Genomic DNA, 27,287 nt, shown 5'->3' on the forward strand with positions numbered 1-27,287 from the left:
ACATAGGAGCAGTGAACACAAACACCCCCAAAAGGAGCGGTGTAACTGTTAACACCCCTAAATAGTGGTACTCTAGGACTATTGAGCCACCACAATATTTTTGTGGATGCTTCCAGGGTTGTGTGTTTTTAAATGTGTGTTTCTCACCAGTTCACTTTATTAACCACATTAATAAAAGTTACGTTTAAGATTGGACACATAGTATAGAGAGGTTTTTTTTAAACCCGGTGGGGTTTAATTGTTGTGTAATTCAGGCACTATATGGTCTCCTCAAGCTGCTGCCACCTCCACACTGTGTCATTCAGCCACTATATGTTCATCTCATACGGTTGCTACCTCCAGGCACTGTCAATGTGCCGCTCTGGGACAGTGATTCTAATAGCGACGTCTCTGATATGCATGTCATACTGAATAACAGTATTATTTCACTAACCCAGCAAAGTGTTCTACCCCCCTATTGGGGGTATCTGTAGGCCAGAAATAGCCGTTTTTAATAGCGATTCGGACTGAAACAATTTTTTTTTGGGGGGGGGGGGGGATTCAGCTGAATCGAATTTTTCAAAAATTCGCTCATCTCTAATTCTGACATTTCAATTAAATAAATAAATACATTTGTGACCCCATTATGGAAGATACACCCCTCAAGGAATGTTTCAAGGCATGCAGTGAGCATTTAGATTCCAAGAGGTGATTTCAAGATTTTTGAAACCGTAGGCGTGAAAATGAAAAATAAATTTATTTTTTTTACACTAAGCTCTTCATTTTTACAAGGGATGACAGGAGGAAAAACTCTCCCACACCACCAAATTTGTAACAATTTCTCCTAACTATTTGAATTCCCTATATGTGGCAATAAAAAACTGTTCCCTTGAAATACGAAGGGGCACCGGAAAAAGAAAGCTCAGTGCGCATTTGGGGCCTAAATTGGTGATTTGCTAAGAGCTTATGAAAAAAGAAATTCACATTCACAGCCCACTATTTCAAAAATCTGTCAAATATCTGTGGGGTCTAAATGCTCAATGCACCCCTTGTTACATTCCTTTGGAGGTGTAGTTTCCAAACTAGGGCCACATGTGGGTTTCTACCATTCGGGCACCATGGGGCTATATAAAACATGACATGGCAGCCAATATCCAATCCAGCCGAAAGCCTAATGGCGCTTCTTCCCATCCGAGCCCTGCCGACATGTGAGGCATTTCCATAGAAATTTAGCTGCATACGGTATTTTGTGGGGATTATTTCCTTTTACTCCTTGTGAAAGGGAAAAATGAGAGGTTAGTGTATTTCAGTGTAAATGTTTTTACATGTGGGGTGGGGGTTACAATTTTCTGGCAACTATTCCAGTCAAATTCTCTTTCCACACATGAGCACTCCTTTCCTGCTGAGCTTTGCCCTGTGCTGCCGGACTTAAAGGGGTATTCCAGGCAAAAACTTTTTTTTTTTATATATCAAATGGCTCTGGAAAGTTAAACAGATTTGTAAATTATATAGGTGCTAGACAAGTTACTATATAGATTCACTAGCGCTGGATAGGTTTGGATCTGATCTGTGGCTGAACTGCTGCTAAGCCAATAGATGTGTCCCCTGTTGATGCACACCCCTATGTGGTATATGTAACAAAAATATTATTCAATTGGCAAGCGCTGCATCAGACACATTACAAACTGCTGGCTGTATAGTTAGAATTGACCTGTATAGGCAGTGAGAAATGAGAAGATCCTGATGATACAGATCGATATTAGTACCTGGTAGGGAACTGCTTTATTGTATCGCAGGTCCGTATCGATGTTATAGTGGAGGATGCTTTGTGCTGTGTACCTGCGTGGGCTCTCCCTGAGGGTGCTCCAGAGGTTGAAAGTGCGTACTGAATTGATCTTTTTCTAGGGTTCAGATCTGTAATGTAGGCAATATAGCAATGTCACTACCTGGTTCCAATACAAAATATCTTGCAGGCTGATTGATGTCCGTGTTATATATAAATATTGCCTCAAATGCCTGCTTGTTGATATATCGCTGAGTAGCGAAATCGGTGATATTACCTTGTATGTCTCCGGCAGGCGCAAACTGTGCGATGATCGCTGCTGAAAGCTCTCGATGAGGGTGCTCCAGGGATTACTAGGGGGTATTAGATGATGATCCTTTCCGGGAGTTCTTTACTGGTAATCCGGTTTGTTAGAAGGAGCGTTGGTGGCAGTGGGAATGCGCCCCGGCCGGTGGCGCCTCTACCTTCCTGCACGCCCGATGTTAACCCCTTCCAAACCGGATTGTTATTGTAAGTTGAGTCGTTGCCATTGGTTATAGCCAATGGCAACGACACAACTTACAATAACAATCCGGTTTGGAAGGGGTTAACATCGGAGACACGCCGCTATAAGAATGAGCCACTAAACCACCAGCTCCATCCAGAGGAAGGAAGCCGACAGTCTTCCGAAACGCGTCGATAGGTTTGTGGACCACAGAGGATACTGTAGTGACACTCTCATCCAAATCATTCCTACCTTAACCATTCAGTAGCAGGCGTGCAGGAAGGTAGAGGCGTCACCGGCCGGGGCGCATTCCCACTGCCGCCAACGCTCCTAACAAACCGGATTACCAGTAAAGAACTCCCGGAAAGGATCATCATCTAATACCCCCTAGTAATCCCTGGAGCACCCTCATCGAGAGCTTTCAGCAGCGATCATCGCACAGTTTGCGCCTGCCGGAGACATACAAGGTAATATCACCGATTTCGCTACTCAGCGATATATCAACAAGCAGGCATTTGAGGCAATATTTATATATAACACGTCTGTAAAGCATCTGTTGGTCTCCACTTCGACCTGGATTTCCTGAGGAATCCTTGCAAACAGTGCTGCTCTCTACAGGATCGCTAAGTATCTCTTGGATTTACTTTACATCTCAAGGTTTTGTGTTCTAATCGAGACTGTTCAGGTCCCATTATGGAATTTCTCCAGAACCGTGATATAAAACGAGACATTCTTATTAATCAACTTATTGGAGTGTCTAACCAAGTAACAATACAGGAAACTGTTAAAATAACAGAAAGCATCTCTGAAGCTGACTTTAAAATGATGTCAGATCTGTTTTACGAATATGAACAGTATTGTAAAATTGAATTACAACATAGCATCGATGCCCTGTTTCTGTCTCGTTACCTCTCAGATAACTTCACCCCTCGCGGGTTGAGGTTACCATTCGAGTCTTCCTTTCCGGAGGATTCTGTTTTTTCCACAGAGTGGGATGAATATAGTGAAAAGTGCTCTCGCGGTCTCATGGGGAGACTGATTGCCAAACGCAGATCTGCAGCATTAGTTGCAAGAAAATTAGCCTGTGATATTAAGCATGACCTCTCACCATTTTCTAATTTTTCCGAGTACCAGAGAACTGATGGGGTAATTCTTAATAGATTACAGAAATTAGAAATAGAAACTATAAATAAGAAAGTCCATAAATTTAATCGTGACAGAAATGATTATGCCTGTGGCCAAATTCATAAATGGCCCAAGCCTAATTTCCCAAAAAATAAATTTGATGGAGTGGATTCTTTTTCCCCCAATCCTAACAAAAAAGTAAATGAGAAGGTCAACCAGCATCACATGAAAAAACAGTATAATCCTCAGATGAGTAATAAATTACCGATTACATCTGAACGTAAATTCGAACATGTTCGTACGATTATTAATTCCACTCATCACAAATCTAAAAATACACCCACCAAGAAATCTCCAGCAAACACAGTACTCACTAAGAATTTTTCTGTGGAAACAATAAACACAGCAGACACTAAAACTTGTGGAAATTCATCGAAGTCCCCCATTACACAAAAATCTACAAAAACGCACACGCACTTAGACGTCCATTCAGACACATTAGCTATACACACCTTAGACCGTCCATCTCCAAACATGGTCTGTCCCCTTCTTCCCCCACTAATACCACAGAGTCCGATACACCATGAAAATGTGGAAGACCTTTTGAATTCCTCCCTTATTACGTTACATGATAATTCTGATGTTTATACACAAAGTATGGACACGTCTTCGGTGTCTTTTTTAGCCTCCCGCACCCCAAGTGTAAACACTGCCCTCACAACGATTTCAGCCAACTCCGATCACTTCCCGATCACACACTACTTTCCGGTTGCACCGATATCACCAAGGAACCACAACAACAAAAAAACCATAAAAAGAAAAATAGTTATAGAGGCTGCAGGGGAGGCAGGTCCTCCTCTAAAAAATCCAACTCGTGTTCACAGCAATTTAAAGTCAACCAAATAAAATTTTTTAATTTATCTCAGTATGTTTTGGCAGAGGGGGAGATTAACCTATTAGCTAGGGGTCTCTCCTTTTGCCCAACTACTCGCCCTAACGACTTTCAATTATCTCTCGATTTGAATAGTTATATACGCACGTTGACATTAAATAGACATTTTTCTATTATTGATAAAATGAAAATAAACCAGGGACAGGACATAAACTCAGGTGATACACAAGCAGATAGTTTTGCTGATCCACATCAGTGTGATACTTCTATTAGACATGTAGATGTAAAACCTCAATCCAATTTTTACCCTTTGCATCATAGGGGAAATTTCTTAGATACTTTTTATTCATTAGTGAATAGAGATTTTAATAGATTATGTGATAAATCTGTAATCAGTCAGGGTATGGACAACCTCAGTAAGTCCGAACGGGCGGCTATAAAAACTTTACAAAATAATGAAAATGTAATTATCCGTCCCGCTGATAAAGGGGGCGGAACTGTAATTTTGGATCGTGGTGCATATGTGGAGGAGTCACTTCATATCTTATCAGATACAAATTATTATGAGATATTATCTATTAACCCATCTACCACTTATTTTGAATTGTATTGTAATCTAGTCAAGGAGGCTGCTGATAGTTCTCTGTTAAATAAAAAAGAACAAAGTTTTCTGTCTATTAAACACTATAATCTACCGTATTTCTACTATCTTCCCAAATTACATAAAAACCCCAATAAACCCCCTGGCCGCCCCATCATTTCAGGGGTGGGCTCTATGACAGCTAATCTCTCACACTTTATAGATCTTTTCCTACAGCCGTATGTTATCTGCCTCCCTTCCTACCTGAAGGATTCCACTCAACTCATACACGAACTTAGCACAATAACTTTGCCCAAAAATGTTTCCTTCTTAACTTTGGACGTCTGTTCTCTTTATTCTAATATTGATACAGAATTGGGTTTGAATGCCATTCGGGATACATTTGGGAATGACTCTTCCCTATCCATAAACCAATCTTTATTTTTATTAAAAGCTATTAGATTTATTTTAGAACATAACATCTTTTGTTTTGATAACAATTTGTACAGACAGACCCGGGGCTGTGCCATGGGGACTCGATTCGCCCCAAGTTATGCAAATCTTTTCATGGGGCGTTTCGAGTCCCTTGTCATGGCACAGTCCTGGGATTTTACTAATCTAGTTTACTTTTTTCGTAGGTATATTGATGACCTTTTCTTTATTTGGGGAGGCACTTTCTCTGAGGCTGAAAATTTCGTCTATGAGTTGAACCAGAATTCTTGGGGTTTACAATTTACAATGCACTATTCTACTAACACCATCCAATTTCTAGATTTAGAACTTACGAGGTTAGAAACAGGTCAAATTTCCACTAAAACATTTTTTTAAAAAGTGGATATTAATAGTTTTCTTAATTTCGACAGTGCACATTATCCGGTATGGCTGAGGGGTGTCCCCTATGGGCAGTACCTGCGCATTCGGAAAAATTGTACCTCTGATGAGGATTTCGATGCACAGGCTGCTGTCCTTAGGGGACGTTTCGCAGAAAAGGGGTACCCAAAAAAACTCCTTATTAATTCCTACAATAAAGTGAAAAATAAAAAACAATCAGATTTAGTTATTCCGAAAATAAATAATCCAAATAGTTCTACTAATAATAGAAATAACCATTCTTATGTACAAACCTCTGAATTTAAAATAAATTTTGTGACTAATTATAATAAGGAAGCTTCACAAATAAAACAAATATTACACAAACATTGGCCAATCATACTTCAAGATCCAGTTCTCAAGGAGCTAATTCCTCCTACTCCTAGAGTTACCTTTAGACGGGCGAACACCCTGCAAAATATAGTAGCTCCAGGTAAATATAAGACCAAACCATGTCCCACAACATCTAGAGACGGTTTTTGTACCCCTTGTGGGATTTCACGCTGTCTTTGTTGCAGTTTAATCAAAGAACGAACCACATCATTTTTTTCTTCCCAAACCGGGTTATCATATAATATTAAGGATAAGGTTACATGCAATACTTCCTTTGCCATATACTTATTAACATGCAGTTGTAATCTTCAATACGTAGGCCGCACTGTACAAACAGTGCGGGCACGTATGAATAAACATCGTTGGAACATCAAACATAAATACTTGCTACATAGCGTGTCAAAACATTTTACCCTTAAACATGATAATAATTTGGAGTCCCTAAAATTAACAATTCTTGAAACAATTCCATCTGACCATTTAAATAGGTACCAACGTCTTATTAATCGCGAATCCTATTGGATTCACAAGCTCTTAACATTGACCCCTAATGGGCTTAATGAGACCATAGAGAATGTTAAATAATACCCATCCTTTGGTAAAGATGGCTTCTCTGTGGTCACTTATTCCCATGTGGTCACCTCTACAACTATATACCAACGATCCTTTTCCCCTCCCCCCCCCCCTCTCTCCCCCCCTCTTTCTCCCCCTCTTTTTCACCGTAGCACTTTAACTAAGTGCTTAATATCAGTAAGCAGTAGTACACATTGAGCGTTTTTTATTCCACTACTGGGGTAGTTCTGATTGTTTTCAGTATAAGATTGCTGTTATGTATTATTTTGTTTCATGTGTTATACTTTCATAGATATATATTTATGTAAAAAAAATTATTATTTTTTTTTTTTCTGATCCTTTATCAATTGTTATTATTATCATTATTATTAGTAATATTATCTCTGTTTTAATTTTAATTTTATTTTATTTATGTTTCAATATGTATACATGTGGGTGTATTCATGTGCATATGCGTCTTTGCGCGCATGTGTCCATGTACATGTGTATGTATATGTATGTGTATGTATGTGTATGTATACATGTGTGTATATATGTTTGTCATATCTTGACCATATACAGTAGGGTTGGCACACATGCGGGTGTGTGCGCACATGTGTATATGTACATATATATTTTATGTATATGTATGGTTTATGTCCCACGCATTATGTGTGCCTGGTCCTTTCCCTATTTTCCATTATCCCCTCTTTTTTATTATAATTCTTGGTTTTATTATTGTTTTGTCTTACTAATTGTTTATTCATTATTATATTTCCTTGATGCATTTTATGAGCATATATGCTTATCTTAAGTATTTAAATGTTGTTTATGAGTATATATATATACTTTTTGTGAAAATCTACTTTGTCAGGTAGGGGTTAATACCTGCGTGTATATAAACCCCTCCCTGAGAAGTGTTTGTTATGCCTGATGAAACCGCGCAAGCGCGGTGAAACGCGTCGCATTGGATTAAATCTGTTCGCTACACACCTGGCTCTATTGTCCTCTCCTTGGTCAGCGCCGATATTCCCATCGTTTCTGAAGTTCACCTTACATCTATATATAACACGGACATCCATCAGCCTGCAAGATATTTTGTATTGGAACCAGATAGTGACATTGCTATATTGCCTACATTACAGATCTGAACCCTAGAAAAAGATCAATTCAGTACGCACTTTCAACCTCTGGAGCACCCTCAGGGAGAGCCCACGCAGGTACACAGCACAAAGCATCCTCCACTATAACATCGATACAGACCTGCGATACAATAAAGCAGCTCCCTACCAGGTACTAATAGGAGTGATATGACTATAACTAACAATAGTTCTTTGTACTAGATACAAATTGATTAATCAATTATAATACTTAAACCGCAGGAACATCACTCCTTCAGCCTACTATAGCAGCTGTTTTGATACCTGCATCTGCACATCTCTACCATCTACTACATGCACCATCGCGTTTGACTTCTAGCAGGTACATCACGCAGTCTTGACACAAACCGTCAATTCCTATTGATATACATACTATTTTAAACACCAAGGCTATTTGTCTCTTTTGTAGCCACTTTGAGAACCCTCCCTCATATTGCTCACAGCTCGATCTCTATCATCAGGATCTTCTCATTTATCACTGCCTATACAGGTCAGTTCTAACTATACAGCCAGAAGTTTGTAATGTGTCTGATACAGCGCTTGCCAATTGAATAATAGATTTGTAAATTACTCCTATTAAAAAATCTTAATCCTTCCAATAGTTATTAGCTTCTGAAGTTTTCTTTCTAACTGCTGTGCATGACAGGAGAATATCCCCATAGGAACTGCATAGCTCCCGGGACATGAGTCATCAGAAAGCAGTTAGACAGAAAACAGCAACTCAACTTCAGAAGCTAATAACTATTGGAAGGATTAAGATTTTTTTAATAGAAGTAATTTGCAAATCTGTTTAACTTTCCGCAGCCAGTTGATACATAAAAAAAAAGTTTTGGCCTGGAATACACCTTTAACCCCTTCAGGACGGAGCCCATTTTGGCCTTAAGGACCGGAGCGTTTTTTGCACATCTGACCACTGTCACTTTAAACATTAATAACTCTGGAATGCTTTTAGTTATCATTCTGATTCAGAGATTGTTTTTTCGTGACATATTATACTTTAACATAGTGGTAAATTTTTGTCGATACTTGCATCCTTTCTTGGTGAAAAATCCGTAAATTTGATGAAAAATGTGAAAATGTTAGCATTTTTCTAACTTTGAAGCTCTCTGCTTGTAAGGAAAATGGATATTACGAATACATTTTTTTTTGGTTCACATAAACAATATGTCTACTTTATGTTTGCATCATAAAATTGAGACACCAGAGGGCTTCAACGGTCAGCAGCAATTTTCCGATTTTTCACAAAATTTTCAAACTCAGTATTTTTCAGGGACCAGTTCAGGTTTGAAGTGGATTTGAAGGGTCTTCATATTAGAAATACCCCATAAATGACCCCATTATAAAAACTACACCCCCCAAAGTATTCAAAATGACATTCAGTCAGCGTTTTAACCCTTTAGGTGTTTCACACGAATAGCAGCAAAGTGAAGGAGAAAATTCACAATCTTAATTTTTTACACTCACATGTTCTTGTAGACCCAATTTTTGAATTTTTACAAGGGGTAAAAGGACAACATTTTTACTTGTATTTGTAGCCCAATTTCTCTCGAGTAAGCACATACCTCATATGTCTATGTAAAGTGTTCGGCGGGCGCAGTAGAGGGCTCAGAAGGGAAGGAGCGACAAGGGGATTTTGGAGAGTACGTTTTTCTGAAATGGTTTTTGGGGGGCATGTTACCTTTAGGAAGCCCTTATGGTGCCAGAACAGCAAAAAAAAAAAACACATGGCATACCATTTTGGAAACTAGACCCCTCGGGGAATGTAACATGGGATAAAGTGAACCTTAATACCCCACAGGTATTTTTTTTACCTAAAATGCTTGTTTTCCCAAAAATTTTACATTTTTAAAAAGGGTAATAGCAAAAAATACCCCCCAAAATTTGTAACACAATTTCTCCCGAGTACGGTGATACCCCATATGTGACCCTAAACTGTTGCCTTGAAATACGACAGGGCTCCAAAGTGAGAGTGCCATGCGCATTTGAGGCCTAAATTAGGGACTTGCAAAGGGGTGGACATAGGGGTATTCTACGCCAGTGATTCCCAAACAGGGTGCCTCCAGCTGTTGCAAAACTCCCAGTATGCCTGGACAGTCAACGGCTGTCCGACAATACTGGGAGTTGTTTTGCAACAGCTGGAGGCTCCGTTCTGGAAACAGTGGCGTACCAGACGTTTTTCATTTTTATTGGGGAGGGGAGGGGGGCTGTGTAGGGGTATGTGTATACGTAGTGTTTTTTACTTTTTATTTTATTTTTTGTGGTAGTGTAGTGTAGTGTTTTTAGGGTACAGTCGCACGGGCGGGGGTTCACAGTAGTTTCTCGCTGGCAATTTGAGCTGCAGTAGAAAGTTTGCGGCAGCTCAAATTTGCAGCCAGATACTTACTGTAATCCTCCGCCCATGTGAGTGTACCCTGTACATTCACATTGGGGGGGGGACATCCAGCTGTTGCATAACTACAACTCCCAGCATGCCCGTTGGCTGTCGGTGACTGCTGAGAGTTTTAGTTTTGCAACAACTGTAGGCACACTGGTTATGTATCACTGAGTTTGTGACCTAACTCAGTGTTTCACAACCAGTGTGCCTCCAGCTGTTGCAAAACTACAACTCCCAGCATGTACGGTGCATGGTGTACGGTGACTGCTGAGAGTTGTAGTTTGCAACAGCTGGAGGCACACCGGTCGTGAAACACTGAGTTAGGTAAAAAAAAACTCACAACCAGTGTGCCTTCAGCTGTTGCAAAACTACAACTCTCAACAGTCACCGACAGCCAACGGGCATGCTGGGAGTTGTAGTTATGCAACCAGCAGATGCACCACTACAACTCCCAGCATGCACTTTAGCTGTTTGTACAAGCTGGGAGTTGTAGTTATACAACAGCTGAAGGTACACTTTTCCATACAAAGAATGTGCCTCCAGCTGTTGCAAAACCATAAGTCCCAGCATGCCCATAAGGGAATGCTGGAAGTTGTGGTGGTCTGCCTCCTGCTGTTGCATAACTACAGCTCCCAGCATGCCCTTTTTGCATGCTGGGAGCTGTTGCTAAGCAACAGCAGGAGGCTGTCACTCACCTCCAACGATCCAGACGCTGCAGGTCAGTCCCGCTGCCGCAGCTGCTCCTGGGGCCCCGATCCCAACAGGGGCGCCGGGGATCGGGGTCCCCAGCACCCGGGGTGCACGTCCCGCACCCGCTCACGTCCTCCGGAAGAGGGGCGGAGCGGGTGCGGGAGTGACACCCGCAGCAGGCGCCCTGATTGGTCGGCCGGTAATCCGGCCGACGAATCAGGGCGATCGTGAGGTGGCACCAGTGCCACCTCACCCCTGCAGGCTCTGGCTGTTCGGGGCCGTCAGAGACGGCCCCGAACAGCCAGTAATTCCGGGTCATCGGGTCACTGGAGACCCGATTGACCCGGAATCGCCGCAGATCGCTGGACTGAATTGTCCAGCGATCTGCGGCGATCGCCGACATGGGGGGGCATAATGACCCCCCTGGGCGATATGCCGGGATGCCTGCTGAACGATTTCAGCAGACATCCGGCTCCGGTCCCCAACCGGCTAGCGGTGGGGGCCGGAATTACCACGGGCGTATGGATACGCCCTCGGCCCTTAAGGACTCGGGATGCAGGGCGTATCCATACGCCCTATGTCCTGAAGAGGTTAAGGTCCACATATGGGGTAATTCTATGCTCTGGAGAACTTTGGTTACCAATTTTGTAGGGCTTTCTATGTTTAGGCTACAACAACATGTTTGTGTAAACAAAATGTAATTTTTCATTTTCAAAATGGGGTAACTTTTAGGAAAAATCTTCATGTTTAAGGCCTATGGTTGCACTAAAGAAAGCGATGGGCACCGCTGAAATAATAAACGTGGGTGCAAAGAGGTTGCCCAAACATAACACAATTGAAAAAAGAAGAAAAAGACTGGCAACCACAAAAGATGCACACCACCATATGTACAAATGAATATAAATTTTACTTTATTAGAAAAACCACAAAGGGAGAGACCATCTTAAAAACACTTAAAAACACAAAATTTCAATGTACAGAGAGAAGGGATGTAACCCTACCTCCACCCCCTAACCGACGCTGAATAGCGTATCGGTGGAAAACTGTCCACAAAATCAATGCAAATGAACCCTACCAAGTCCACAAAGAATAAATACAGCAATATGCATAGAAAATAGATATAAAATAAGCAATGCCCTCACACAGAAAAATACCAAAAATGTAACAAAAGGGAAATGTATGTATATATAAATAATAATCCTGGAAAATAATTAATACAGTGCCACTATATACTTAACAATATAACACCGAAGTGCGTGTGTATACCAAGCCTATACTCCTAACCAAAAAAAGGAATGTGTAGTATTAAATAAAGAAAATAACTGAGGAAATATATACTCAAAGATTTGGACCCATAGAAAAAATATAAGGGTGCACAGACATAGGACAGTTTCCACCGAGAGATAGGGGGACAGCTTGCTCCACGCGTTCCGCCACCCACTACGGTGGCTTCCTAAGGCCTATGGTTGACTTAAGTAGCACACTAGGGTAACATAGGTAAATTTACATTGTGTACCACAGTATTTTTAGAAATATTCCATATCAGTATTTTTTTGGAGTATGGGAGAAAACCCATGCAAACAGAGGGACACAGGGTTGTCCTTGGTGGGATTTGAACCTAGGATTCCAGCACTTCGAGGTAAATGTGCTAATCACTGAGCCACTGTGCTGCCCTGCTCTATGAGGCTGATGTCAATAGCCCCATAACAGAGGACAAAATCCTGCCTGACTCCAATATGGCTCTATTGGAATAAATCCCTGGATCAACATTCTATCTCCATAAATCTAGTATCCATAACTTGTTATAGTATATTTCCAGATAAACATCCAGGTCTTCTTGAACTTGTTTATTGAGTCAGACATCACAACGTGTGGAAGAGAGTTCAATAGTCTCACTGCTCTTACAGTAAAGAATCCATGTCTCTTACTACATACCATGACTTTACTAGCCTTGGCTGATTGATAGATAAATAATTAGTTAACTGAGCAAAAAGGAAAAATTAATCCATAACTTATCTGAAATTCGTCTTTCTGAATTTTTTGTCATTCTGTCTCTCACTGTTCAGTCTATAATTTTAGTGTTAGATTTATTTAGGCAAACGTACAAAATCAGCAAGGGATCAAATAATCTGCAAAGCTTTAACATAATGGGTGGTCACACCACAGACAAAAGTGGCATATGAACATGATGTGTAACCAATCTCTGTTTAGCAGAGATCAAACCATTTTGACCTCCGCCAACCCTTAGAGCAAAAACCTTAAAGGATACCACCCATTTAAAAAAAAAGCAATTTTCCTAATTTGGGGTGGTTTCTTTTTACGCCATTCAATGTGTGCTCAAACTAACGTAATCCTGATACTTTAGGTCTGCACGATTAAAATACCCAATTTGTATAGTTTACATCAGGTTTTACTAATTTAAAAAAATCCTAAACTTTTAAAGAAAAAAAAAAAATATATTTTTAAATTTAGGGCCCTTTTTATTCCACCGTAACCTGTTTGTATTGGTACCATTCATCATTTAGGATTAATAATGTTTTATTTTTATAGTTCGGACAATTACGCACACGGCGATTCTAAATATGTTTATTTTTATCTATTTTTTATTATTTTTTTATGGAAAAGGGGGGTGATTTAACATCTTCATATGGAAGGACTTAATGTATGTTGGTTAAAAATGTATTTTCTACATTGTTTGGTCCCTTAGGGGACTTTTAGGAGGAATCATTAGATTCCTCATACAGATCAATGCAGTTCCATAGAACTTGGTTGAGCCTGCTCCAATTAATATCCCACTATGCATCACCATATGGGTACTACGAAGACCCAGGTACTGTCAGGCCCAGAGCATCATAAAAAAAAATGGTGGTTCAAGTCTGGGGCCGTAACTGGCTGGAGGTTGGTATTTTTAGGCTTGGAAGGGCCAAAATAAATGGACCTTTCCACTCTGGTAGTACTAGGCTGGGTAGGGTATATATTATGGTAGTACTAAGCTGGGTAGGGTATATATTATTGTTTTATTATTATTTATAATTATTTGGATTAACCCCTTGGGGATGAAGCCCATTTTGACCTTAAGGATGAGAGCTTTTTTTGCAAATCTGACCGCTGTCCATTTATGCATTAATAACTCTGGGATGCTTTTACTTATGAATTTGATGCAGAGATTGCTTTTCGAGACATATTCTACTTTATGTTATTCTACTTTATGCAAATATTCATTGCATTCATTGTATTTCATTGATACTTGCATAATTTCTTGCTTAAAAATTCCTATATTTCATGAAAAATTTACATTTAGCATGTCGCATTTAGGCAGGGGGGGGGGGCATGTCGCATTTAGGAAGCCCCCATGGTGCCAGAACAGCAAAAAAAAAAAAAATATATTAAAAATAAAATAAACACACATGGCAAATATTTGGGAAACTACCCCCTAAAGGAAGGTAACAAGGGACACAGTAAGCCTTAGCACCCCAGACATGATTGACAAACTTTTGTTAAAGTGGAACTGAAAAATTAGATTTTTTTTTTTTTTCACTAATATGCATTTCTGTCGAGTAAGAAAATACCTCATATGTGGATGTAAAGTGCTCTGTGGGTGCACTAGAGGGCTCAGAAGGGAAGGAGCGACACTGGGCTTTCCGAGAGTGAATTTTGCTGAAATGGTTTTTGGGGGGGCATGTCATATTTAGGAAGCCCCCATGGTGCCAGAACAGCAAAAAAAAAGAACCCACATGGCACACTATTTGGGAAACTGTACTCATTACGTTCCTTGAGGGGTCTAGCGAGCCTTTACACCCCACAGGTGTTTGACGAATTTTTGCTAAAGTTGGACTAGAAAATGAAAATTTTTATTTTAATTATATCACTAAAAAGCTGGTGTTACCCCAAATTTTTCCTTTTCACAAGGGGGTAATAGAAGAAATAGTGTTGTAAATTTGGGGGGGGGGGGGGCTTTTTCTCCTGAGTATGGAAATACCCCATATGTGGTATAAGTGATCTGCCGGCACACAACATGGTTCAGAAGGGAAGGAGACCCATTGGGCTTTTGGAGAGAGAATTTGGTTGGAATGGAAGTCGGGGGCCATGTGCATTTACAAAGCCCCCCCCGTGCTGCCAGAACAGTGGACCCCCCACATCTGACCCCAATTCAGAAAAGACACCCCTCAAGGAATGTAATAAAGGGTGCAGTGAGCATTTACACCCCACTGGTGTTTGACAGATCTGTGGAAAAGTGGGCTGTGCAAATGAAAAATGAATTATTAATTTTTACGGACCATTGTTCAAAAAATCTTTCAGACACATGTGAAGTGTAAATGCGCACTTTTTTTTTGCGTTTATGTCAGAACCGCTGCAACTAACAGCCACCCCTGTACAAAATACCAATTAAGGCCTCAAATGTACATGGTGTGCTCTCACTCCTGAGCCCTGTTGTGTGCCCGCAGAGCACTTTGCCTCCACATATGGGGTATTTCCGTACTCAGGAGAAATTGCATTAAAAAGTTTTTAGTTTTTTCCCCTATTACCTCTTGTAAAAATGAAAAGTATGGGGCAAAACCAGCAGTGTATTTTTTTACAGTAATATGCTGGTGTAGCCCCCAACTTTTCCTTTTCATAAAGGAGAAAAAGCCTCCAATATTTGTAACCCAATTTCTCCTGAGTATGGAAATACCCCATATGTGGCCCTAAACTGTTGCCCTGAAATATGACAGAGCTCCGTAGTGAGAGAGCACCATGCGCATTGGAGGCCTAAATTAGGGATTTGCATAGGGGAAGCATGATGGAGCTAGCCTCAGATACCCAAAACAGTCAATGGCTGTCTGGCAATGCTGGGAGTTGTTGTTTAGCAACAGCTGGAGGCCGAGTTTTGGAAACCGTGCTGTACGAGACCTTATTAATTTTGGTGTGTGTGTGTAGAAGTAGTGTTTTACTCTTATTTTGTGCAGGTGCAGTATAGTGGGGTGTAGTGTTTTTAGGGTACATACACGAGCGGGGGTTCACAGCGAGTATCCCAGCTCAAACTCACATTGGGAAACTCACTGTAAACCCCCACCCGTGTGAATGTACCTTGCACATTAAAACATTTGGGGGGGAGGGGGGGATGGGATTTAAACCTCCAGCTGTTGCAAAGCTCCAACTCCCAGCATGCACGGTCTGTCAGTGCATGCTGGGAGTTGTAGTTTTGCAACAGCTTGAGGATTACTGGTTGGGAAATAGTGAGTTAGGTAACAGACTAACTCAGTGTTTCCCCTCCAGCTGTTGCAAAACTACAACTCCCAGCATGCACTGACAGCCAGAGGGTCTGCTGGGAGTTGTAGTTATGCAACAACTGGAGACACACAGTTTAGAGACCACCGTAAAGTGATCACCAAACTGTGGCCCTCCAGATCTTGCAAAACTACAATTTTCATCATGCCGAGACAGCAAACTGCTGTCTCGGCATGCCAGGAGATGTAGTTTTGCAAGATCTGGAAGGCCACAGTTTAGAGATGAGATGGTGCAGTAATCTCCAAATTGTGACCCTCCAAATCTTTATTCACCATATTGTCGCCGCCGGACCGCCCGCAACTGCAGCCACCGGCCACCGACGATCATCACCATCATCATCATCGAACCAAACTTTGAACCCCCCGCCATTGGTCAGCACCCCTGCCACCCCACTCCTGTCCTTCAGGCCGATTGGTGCTGTCTTGGACAGCACCAGTGACCCGATTGACCCAGAAATGCTGTGATTTGCCGGTCTCAGGACCCCCCCTAGGCATTCCCACGGGATGCCTGCTGATAGATATCAGCAGTCATCCCATTCTTATCACTGCCCCGGCGAGCGGAAATATGAAGGGTGTACAGATCCTTAAGTACCAAGACGCAAGGGCGTACCTGTACAGCCTCCTTCCCCAACAGGTTAAGGATGCATTATTCTTCTTCACTTGTTGCATTAATCTTAGTTTACATCTATTATAGCTTATTGGAACTTACCAGTCCATTTTCTGATTTTGTTTTTAAGTCGAGCTTTATGAAGCCGAAACCTAAAAAGAGCAGATACATTAGAAAGTAATATGACCTAAATAGAACAGAACAGAATATAAAAACTATGTCTATAAAATAAATGGACAATTCTATATTATAAGCCTTTTCAAATAGTCAGCACCCATTACAGTGACTCTGATGCTGGCTATTAGACCATGTTCAGATGTGACAGATTTCTTGTGGATTTCCAGTGTAGATTCCAAGCACAATACAAGTGGATGCCAACTGTCTCTGTAAAATCAGAGCTAGTATTAACTTTCTAAAGAGCACGGCACTCACTGGATTTGCTTATCGGTCTCTATAGTTTATTTTATACTTTATAGATCTATTTTATAGTTAATAGCCAATAAGTTTTTTCATTCAATAACTCATTTGTGCGTTATGTGAAAAAGTTTCTTCGTTACATCGATGTAATATGGGACAGCACTGAACAATTTGATGCTTTTATACAGTAATCTAAACTGCTACAGAGTAAACATTTCCTTTACATCTCAATTTGGAGATCAACAATTGCAATTTGTTGGACCTCTTTATATTAGTAAAGGATAATAGCCTAGTTACAACAGGGTTTTGATTAGCTAAAAACGCGGAGCTGCATTAGGAGAGTTTACACCCTCGTCACATGTGACTCCACTCCACATGATCCTTTATAACCAAATAGAACAAGCAACATAATTAAAATTAAGATTATAACAAAGAAAATATTCAGAGGCAGTGATAGTACATTTGCGAGAGAACATTAAAATAAAATCGCAAACTACTTCTTAGAAATAAGAGTAGACCAAAAAAATTAAAGAAATAAAAGATTTAGATTTTTTCTTTAAAAAAAATACTCCAATGAACAGAATATTAAAAGGGTCATTCACCATAAAGTGATTGTAGTACGTACCAACCAGACAGTAATAGCCATACTTAGAAAGGATCCGTGCTCGTCTTGGGGTTACATGGCTGTTTGAGATTACCATAACCCTGTGGCTAGCAGGCTATTTCCTGTTGGAGTTTGTTCTCTCAAACCACAAATCCTACAGTTCCTTGTTTGTAAGTGGGAGGTCATTTTTCTTCCTCCCACACATCAGCCAACCCACCCATGGAAACACACCCATGCAGCCTTCAATGCAATAGACGAGTGTTATCTAAAATTAGAATTCTTGCAGAAAGATCTCCCTTTCACCCAACGGCCACTCCAACCATTGAAGCAAAGAAAGGCTCCCTTTTGAACACCTGACTAGTGATGTTATGTCTTGGCTGCACTACAACCTGGGAGACTTCACTCATTTTGTATGCTGTTAAAAATAAATGTAGGGGTAAATATCACAGAAGAATTGCAAGACCACTATGAAACAAAGGTGAAGACATTATGAACAAACACTCGCATACGAGGCTGGAAGAAGCGCGATCTGCGCGAAACTTTGCCGGCAGTCGCCTCCACTCTGAGTGCCCTGCTGTCAAGCCTGAAGTCGGTCTGCTGTTTCCTTGCGGTGAGTGCGGGGTACCTTTTTGTCTTTTTATGTATGCTATTGAGTGACTTCGGGTTTCTTGGTTCCTAGCACCTCCAGACCCACGGGCATCAGGACTCCACATTGCCACAGTGACAGAATGCTAGCCTCCACAGTACATGCTGACATAATTGGTCTTTCTCCACAGCAGTGCCCTCTAGCTTGTGTTAGTTAGTATTGCTAACTTTACAGCCCCTGTAGCATAGTCAAATAAAAAAATAAAAAATCCTGGAATACTCCTTTAAAGGATGCATCTATAAAAATTGGTTATTTTGGAACAAGACATATTACTAAAAGTAGCTAGCAGAAAACCAATAACATAAGACGACAGTAGGTGATTATATAAAACAGTAAAAAAAAATTAAATGCGAGACAAAACAAAAATTGGTTACATAAAGTAGCTCCAAATGGGAATTATGCATGTAGAAACAGTTCAGTCTGTAATTACAATCTGAGTAAACCCATGTTCAGATTAGGCAATATATTGATTCGGGATGAACAGTTTATAACTTGCCACACTACCCATGTAGTCTGTTTAATTTGCTCATGTGGATTTTTCTATATTGGGAAAACAAAATAGAATTTTTATATGAGTGTAAAAGAACATATATATTTTTTAAAAACCAGAAAAGGTGCAAATTGTTTCAGTAAAGGGGTATTCCAGGAATTTTTTTATTTGACTATGCCACACGGGCTGTAAATAGAGATGAGCGAACTTACAGTAAATTCGATTCGTCACGAATTTCTCGGCTCGGCAGTTGATGACTTATCCTGCATAAATTAGTTCAGCTTTCAGGTGCTCCGGTGGGCTGGAAAAGGTGGATACAGTCCTAGGAAAGATTCTCCTAGGACTGTGTCCACCTTTTCCAGCCCACAGGAGCACCTAAAAGCTGAACTAATTTATGCAGGATAAGTCATCAACTGCCGAGCTGAGAAGTTCGTGACGAATCGAATTTACTGTAAGTTCGCTCATCTCTAGCTGTAAAGTTAGTGTAGTTCATAATATAGGGGGAGATTTATCAAAACCTGTCCAGAGAAAAAGTTGCCGAGTTTCCCATAGCAATCAGATTGCTTCTTTCATTTCTAAAAAGGCCTCTGAAAAATGAAAGACGCAATCTGATTGGTTGCTATGGGCAACTCAGCAACTTTTCCTCTGGATAGGTTTTGATAAATGTTCCCCATAGTATCTGTACCTGACGGTGGTGTCGCAATTCTTATGTGATTTTTGCCTCAATATTTATTTTTAACAGCATACAAAATTACTCAGGTCTTGGGATTTCCCAGGTTGCACTGCGTCGAGACATGTTGCAGTTGTGCAAAGGGAGCCAGTCCTCTTTCAATGGGTGGAGCGACCGCTAGGTGGGAGAGAGATTATTTTGCAACAGCTGTAGGCACCCCGATTAAAAAAAACACTGAATGGATGATGTGTGGGAGTGAGGAAAGTGACTTCAAACTTACAAGCATGGAACTATGGGATGTGTAGTTTGAGAACCAAATCCAACAGGAAATATAAAGTTCACAAAAAGATAGCCTGACAGGTATGTACTAAAATCCCCTTATGGTGGATAACCCCCTTTAAGCATATGCAGAAGACTTATAATGGTAACAATGAAAGGGTTAAAGTTTGCGGGCATTGAATGAATTGAATATTCAGAAGGTTCCCTTACTCGTGAAGCTCGCTTATTTCAACAGTACAGGGGGAACAGCAAGTTATGTGCGTTAGGACCCCTGGGACTGATCTCTCACGTTTTTCTTTACTTTGTTCATATATAATTTTTGTATCATTACTATATTTTATACTTACCCTTCACCTAAGTATTATTGAGCACTATGAGCAAGGTACTATTTGCATTCACTTCCAGGCAGTGCAAAATAGAGGTGGTAACTATAAAAGCAAGTACAATAAGCAATTTTGTGAGCTAGCGATCGTGTGAAAGTATAAAAGTGAGTGGGACTTTAAATTCAGGGCGTTTAATTTAAAATTTTGCTTCTGTTTATTACTGTTTATTTTTACAATACCCAAAACCAAGATGGCCTCCATGTTGGAAAATGCAGTCCAGTGTACATCTTGCATAATGTATGCAATCCTTGAACAGAAGTTAGAGGGTGCATATTGTTGTGCGAGTTGTTCATTTGGAAGCCCAGATCATGGATCTAGAGGAGCAACTGGCAACACAGACACGTTGACAACTTGGAGAGGAGTCTCCTGTTCACTGCCAAGTACTCTCTGGGGTAGAGGTGGGGGAGGATATAGGGACGGAGGTGCAGGACAGTCAGGCAGTTAGCTGGGTTACAGTTATGAAACGGGGTAGAGGGAAAAGTGTCAGGGAGGCTAGTCCTGAACTGGCACACCCCAACAAGCTTGCCAGGTTCGCAGATGAGGGGGATGCCATTTCAGAGCTAGTGGGACAAACTGGGTGATCTGTCACAAAGATCGGGATCATTAGACAGTGTATTGTCTTCCTTGCGCTCACGTTTGGCACATCGCGGATCGGGTTGACAGGTTGCTGGGTGGGGCTGGAGAAGAACCAGCAGTCATGGTACATATTGGCACCAATGACAAAGTAAGAGATAGGTGGAGTGTCCTTAAAAAAGATTTCAGGGACTTAGGCCGCAAGCTTAAGGCAAGGACCTCCAATGTAATATTTTCTGAAATATTACCTGTACCACAAGCCACACCCCAGAGAGGCAACGGGAGATTAGGGAGGTAAACAAGAAGCTCAGAAGCTGGTGTAGGAAGGAGAGGTTTGGGTTCACGGAGAACTGGGCCAACTTCGCTGTCGGATACCGGCTTTACTGTACGTCATGGGCTGCACCTCAATGGAAAGGGTGCAGCTGTGCTTGGGGAGAAGATGGCCAGAAGAGTGGAGGAGTGTTTAACCCCTTAAGGACTGAGCCCTTTTTCACCTTAAGGACCCTTTTTTGCAATTCTGACCACTGTCACTTTATGCATTAATAACTCTGGGATGCTTTTACCGATTATTCTGATTCCGAGATTGTTTTTTCGTGACATATTCTACTTTATGATAGTGGTAAATTTTCATCATTACTGTCATCCTTTCTTGGTGAAAATCCCCAAATTTCATGAAAATTGTGAAAATTTAGCATTTTTCTAACTTTGAAACTCTCTGCTTCTAAGGAAAATGGATATTGCAAATAAATGATATATTGATTCACATATACAATATGTCTACTTTATGTTTGCATCATAAAATTGACGTGTTTTTACTTTTGGAAGACACCAGAGGGCTTCAAAGTTCAGCAGCAATTTTCCAATTTTCCACAAAATTTTCTAAATCTGAATTTTTCAGGGACCAGTTCAGTTTTTAAGTGGATTTGTGGGGTCGTCTTATTAGAAATACCCCATAAATGACCCCATTATAAAAACTGCACCCCCCCAAAGTATTCAAACTGACATTCAGAAAGTGTGTTAACCCTTTAACTGTTTCACAGGAATAGCAGCAAGGTAAAGGAGAAAATTCAAAATTTTAATTTTTTACACTTGCATGTTCTTGTAGACCCAGTTTTTGAAATGTTACAAGCGGTAAAATGAGAAAAAGCCCCCCAAAATTTGTAACCCAATTCCTCTTGAGTAAGAAAATATGTCATATGTGTATGTAAAGTGTTCGGCGGGCGCAGTAGATGGCTCAGAAGGGAAGGAGCGACAATGGGATTTTGGAGAGTGAGTTTTTCTGAAAGGGTTTTTGGGGGGGCATGTCACATTTAGGAAGCCCCTATGGTGTCAGAACAGCAGAACCCCCCCCCCCCCCACATGGCATACTATTTTGGAAACTACACCTCCCAAGGAACGTAACAAGGGGTCCACTGAGCCTTAACACCCCACAGGTGTTTGACAACTTTTCGTTAAAGTCGGATGTCTAAATGAATGTTATTTTTATTTTATTTTTTCACATCCAACTTTAACGAAAATTTGTGGGGTATTAAGGCTCACTATACCCCTTGTTACATTCCGTGAGGGGTGCAGTTTCCAAACTGGAGTCACATGTGGGTATTTATTGTTTTGCGTTTATGTCAGAACCGCTGTAAAATCAGCCACCCCTGTGCAAATCACCAATTTAAACCTCAAATGTACATAGTGTGCTCTCACTCCTGAGCCTTGTTGTGCACCCACAGAGCATTTTACGCCCACATATGGGGTATTTCTGTACTCAGGAGAAATTGCGTTACAAATTTTGTTTTTTCCCCTTTTACCGCTTGTGAAAATTAAAAGTATGGGTCAACACTAGAGATGAGCGAATCAAACTTGACAAACCCGAATTCGTTACGAATTTCATGAAAAATTCGATTTGCAACGAATACGAATATTGCCGCGATTCTATTGCATGAATCGCTTCATTAAACTCCATTTTACAGCGTTCCAGGGTATTGTAGAACTAAGATGGCGGATCCACATGTGAGTACATGGGGCAGGGGATTATGGGAGGGCGGGAAACAGCGGCGGGAATGAAGGTAGGCGGGCTGACCCTGAACCACATGTGAGATGCAGCCTATCAGTGTTCACTGACCCCTGTGATGTCACAGCCCCTATATAATCGGCGGCCATCTTGCCTCACTTGATTTCATCTATGCACTCAGATGGAGAGGACGGGACTGTGTGTGTGTGTGTGTGTGTGTGTGAATAGCTCATACCACAGCGTTACACTGCAACTGCTAGTCACATCAGCATTAGGGAAAGGCAGGAGTGCAGAGTGCTGATACTTGATCGCTAAACCTCCTATTCACGTTATTGAGCATTGCAGCAGAGAGGGGCAGATAGCTGTCAGCTGCCTCATACAGATCTCCAAGCTGCCTGAACTTTCTGAAGCATCTTATCTCCTCATTTTTCAGTTCTATTGAGTTTTTTTTCTCCACAAATCTTCTGCTGCTCAGAATTGTGTGACAGAGTGCAATTTAGGGTTTAATCCCTTTTTTTGGTGGTGCTGCACTGTTGGGTCCTGCTGCTGTTCAGAAATAAGTCATATTAGTGTGGACTTTAGTGCCTTTTTACCATTTTTCACCTGTTACTCTGTCTCTGTGCTAAATTCAGTGTTCTACCACACGTTATACACCTGCCGGTGTATTAAAGAAAATACATTTTTTCCTGAGTACAAATACGCTTTTTCAGTGGCCTTATCATTGCAAAGGGCCTACATACAAGCAAATAGTGTACCATATACCACCTTTTTTTCTGTCTCTGTGCTAAATTCGGTGTTATACCACATGTTATACACCTGCCGGTGTATTAAAGAAAAAAATGTTTTTCCTGAGTAAAAATACGCTTAACAGTGGCCTCATCATTGCAAAGGACCTAAATATAAGCAAATAGCGTACCCTATAGTACCTTTTTTTCTGTCTCTGTGCTAAATTCGGTGTTATACCACATGTTATACACCTGCCGGTGTATTAAAGAAAATACATTTTTTCCTGAGTAAAAATACGCTTAACAGTGGCCTTATCATTGCAAAGGGCCTACATAGAAGCAAATAGCGTACTATTAAGTACCTGTATTTCTGTTTTATACCACACGTTATACACCTGCCGGTGTATTAAAGAAAAAAAAGATTTTCCTGCGTAAAAATACGCTTTTTCAGTGGCCTTATCATTGCAAAGGGCCTAAATTAAAGCAAATAGTATACCATATACCACCTTTTTTTCTGTCTCTGTGCTAAATTAAGTGTTATACCACACGTTATACACCTGCCGGTGTATTAAAGAAAAAGAAAAAAGTTTTTCCTGCGTAAAAATACGCTTAACAGTGCGCTCATCATTGCAAAGGGCATACATACAAACCAAGTAGAGGAAGAGGACTGACCGGGGTTAGTAAAGATATTTCTAACCCTACCGCCCTTCCTGTAAGACCAACGTCCTGTTTTCCCTTTACCTCCTCTGAAGGAATGGTCTGATTGGGAAAAAAGACGAAAAGGAGACTTTTTAGGATGGACCTTATCTAAGGGCAATCTTTTTTTATTGTCTGCTGCTTTTTCCAGAATAGAATCCAACTCTGGACCAAACAAAAAATTTTCCATGAAAAGGAAGGGAGCAGAGTTTACTTTTTGAAGTCATGTCTCCGGACCAAGATTTTAACCACCGTACACGCCTAGTGGTATTGGACAAAACAGCAGTAAGAGAAGCAAGTTTTACCGATTCTGCAGAGGCTTCCAAAATCTGGATTCCAAAAGGATTCCAAAATCTGGTCCTTAGGGGTATCAGACTGGAGGTGGTATTCTAACTGGTCTAACCAAACTCCTAAAGTCCTGGCTACACAGGTAGAGGCTATACTAGGCCTTAACAGTGAGGAAGCAGCCTCCCAGGACCTTTTAAGCAAACTCTCTGCCTTTCTATCCATTGGATCTTTAAGTTGTGTAGCATGTTTGAAAGGCAGAGAGGTACGCTTTGCAACTTTAGCAACCGGGATATCTACTAATAGTATCGTGTCCCAGGTAGAAGAGTCTGTAACATCAAAGGGATAACGCCTTTTTAGACCCCTAGGAATAAAGGCATTCTTTTCTGGCTTAGCCCATTCATCTTTAATAAGTTTATGCAAATTTGTATGAACAGGGTAAGTACAGGGTTTCCTGTCTCCTAGGCTTCCAAAAAGCTCATTCTGGATAGACTTAGTCTCCTGAACTTCCTCTAAATTCAAGGTAGTACGGACAGACTTAATTAAGGATTCTATATAATCAGAATTAAACAGGAATTTTTTCAAAGAGGAATCTTCCTCTTCATGAGGATTTTCCACAAATTCTCCTTCTTCCAATTCTGTAGATACACTTTCTTCAGAATCCGAAAAAGACACCATTTTAGTCTTTTTTTTACAGCTGAGGCATTAACGGAAGTAGTAGGAGCCACAGGGGTAACAGGTGTAAAAGAGGCCAATGCAGAGTGTATCTCTGAATGAATCATGGGTTTAATTTCTTGCATAAGAGTTGGAGAGTCATCTTTTACTATTGTTGCAATACATGATTTACACAGAGGTTTAGAAGCAGATTCAGAAAACTCCTTACAGAAAATAACACATTTCTTAGGTTTTGATTTTTTCGGTTTATCCGAAGAACCTGCAGAATCCTTGTCTCCCTGCAAATACAAGGAAGAGAAGGATAAACCACCATGCAATGAAGATAGGCCAGGGCGAACCCATAGGCCCTCAGTACTCACTGATCCTGGGATCACTGGAGTATGTGGAACTTTTGCAGGTGAGCTCATGATGCTGCCTTGTATTTTACAATGCTGGAATCAGTTAGAGCAGCTTCCATCTGGGAGAGGGGCTTCTTACAGGAAAAAAGCCGGTCTCCAGATTCAAATTCCCCGCCCGAGCGCGGACGGAAGTGACGTCAGACGCCAGTATCCCCGGCCGGAAGAAAATAAACTAGAAGCGCTCGCGCGAGGAGAGAATTCCTCGCTGAAGGCAGAGACCGCTGAAGGAGACCGTACAGAGACCCGTACACTATACGGTGCTCCCGCGGTATCCCTCCACCTCCATGCTCCTGGAGCGGACCTACAGAGAGGACCGGACCACGGGGAGAAAAAGACAGGGGGTGTGCTATGCTCATACCCCGAGTCCGCAAGGCCCCGGTAAGGACCTCAATTTCTTCATGCAGGAGAGTCAGAAACCCCCCTGCACCTCTCAGCTCCTTCCCTGACAGGGACAGGAAAAAACACTGGTGTGGACAGGAAGGGGTGGGGAATTAAACCTCTCAGTGTTTTTTCCTGTCCCAATCAGGAGATAATCTCATGGGTGCTGTCGTGGAGACGTGGGGGGAAATGAAAATGCAAAAATAGAAAAACCCTGCGTCCTTAAGGGGTTAAAGGCGTTATCCAGGAAAAAAAATTATTTATCTATCAACTGGCTCCAGAAAGTTAAACAGATTTGTAAATTACGTCTATTAAAAAATCTTAATCCTTTCAGTACTTATGAGCTGCTCAAGTTGAGTTGTTATGTTCTGTCTATGTGCTCTCTGATGACACCTGTCTCTGGAACTTTCCAGAGTAGAAGCAAATCCCCATAGCAAACCTCTTCTACTCTGTGCAGATCCCGAGACTAGCAGCGATGTCAGCAGAGAGCACTGTTGCCAGACAGAAATCAACAACTCAAGTTCGATTTTTTAATAGAAGTAATTTACAAATCTGTTTAACTTTCTGATGAAAAAAAAAAAAGATTTTTTTCCTGGAATAGCCCTTTAACTATATAAATAACAAAAAGGTTAAAAATGAAAGTGTAGGCCCTTTAAAAACTGATGTGGAAGAAATTATAGAAGGGGGATCAGGAAAAAGCAAATATTAAACAAATTATTCTCCAATGTGTTCGTTGAAGAAAATGAAATGTGAAGTGAAATACTGCGAGATAAGGTAAACTCCCCAGTACAGTTCACCTGTCTAACCCAGGAAGTACAGTGCCACCTGCAAAAAAATCTAAATATACAAATTACCAGGTCCAGATGGCATTCACCCCCCGTGTTCTAAAGGAATTAAGTAATGTATTAGACAGGCCCCTATTTCTAATATTGAAGGACTCTATAGTGACAGGGACTGTTCCCCAGGACTGGCGCATAGCAAATGTGGTGCCAATATTTAAAAAGGGGTCAAAAAGCGACCCTGGGAATTATAGGCCTGTTAGTTTAACCTCTGTTGTATGCAAATTTTGGAGTATCTTGATAAAAATAAATGTATGACCCCCAAATCAGCATGGCTTTATGAAGCATCGGTCCTGTCAAACTAACCTGCTTTTATGAGGAAGTAAGCTCCAGATTGGACCTGGGGCAATCGTTGAATGTTTTATATCTTGATTTTTTCAAAGCCTTTGATACAGTGCCACATAAAAGGTTGGTGTATAAAATGAGAAGGATTGGGCTGGAGGAGAACGTGTGTAAGTGGGTAAGCAACTGGCTCAGTAATATGAAACAGAGGGTGGTTATTAATGGTACTTATTCTGATTGGGTGACTGT

At 41.0% G+C, this 27,287-nt stretch overlaps 1 protein-coding gene across 2 annotated transcripts in view; it reads right to left on the reverse strand.

Moving 5' to 3' along the window:
- Window positions 1–27,287, reverse strand: part of VDAC1 (voltage dependent anion channel 1) — a 173,780-nt gene that overhangs the window by 78,002 nt on the left and 68,491 nt on the right. For both annotated transcript variants that reach the window (XM_056516604.1, XM_056516605.1), the window contains exon 3: window positions 16,799–16,848. In XM_056516604.1, coding sequence (XP_056372579.1) covers window positions 16,799–16,848 — 50 coding nt within the window. The remainder of the gene's footprint in view (window positions 1–16,798; window positions 16,849–27,287) is intronic.

Source organism: Hyla sarda, chromosome 4 (assembly GCF_029499605.1).
Source record: "Hyla sarda isolate aHylSar1 chromosome 4, aHylSar1.hap1, whole genome shotgun sequence".
Lineage (NCBI taxonomy): Eukaryota > Metazoa > Chordata > Amphibia > Anura > Hylidae > Hyla > Hyla sarda.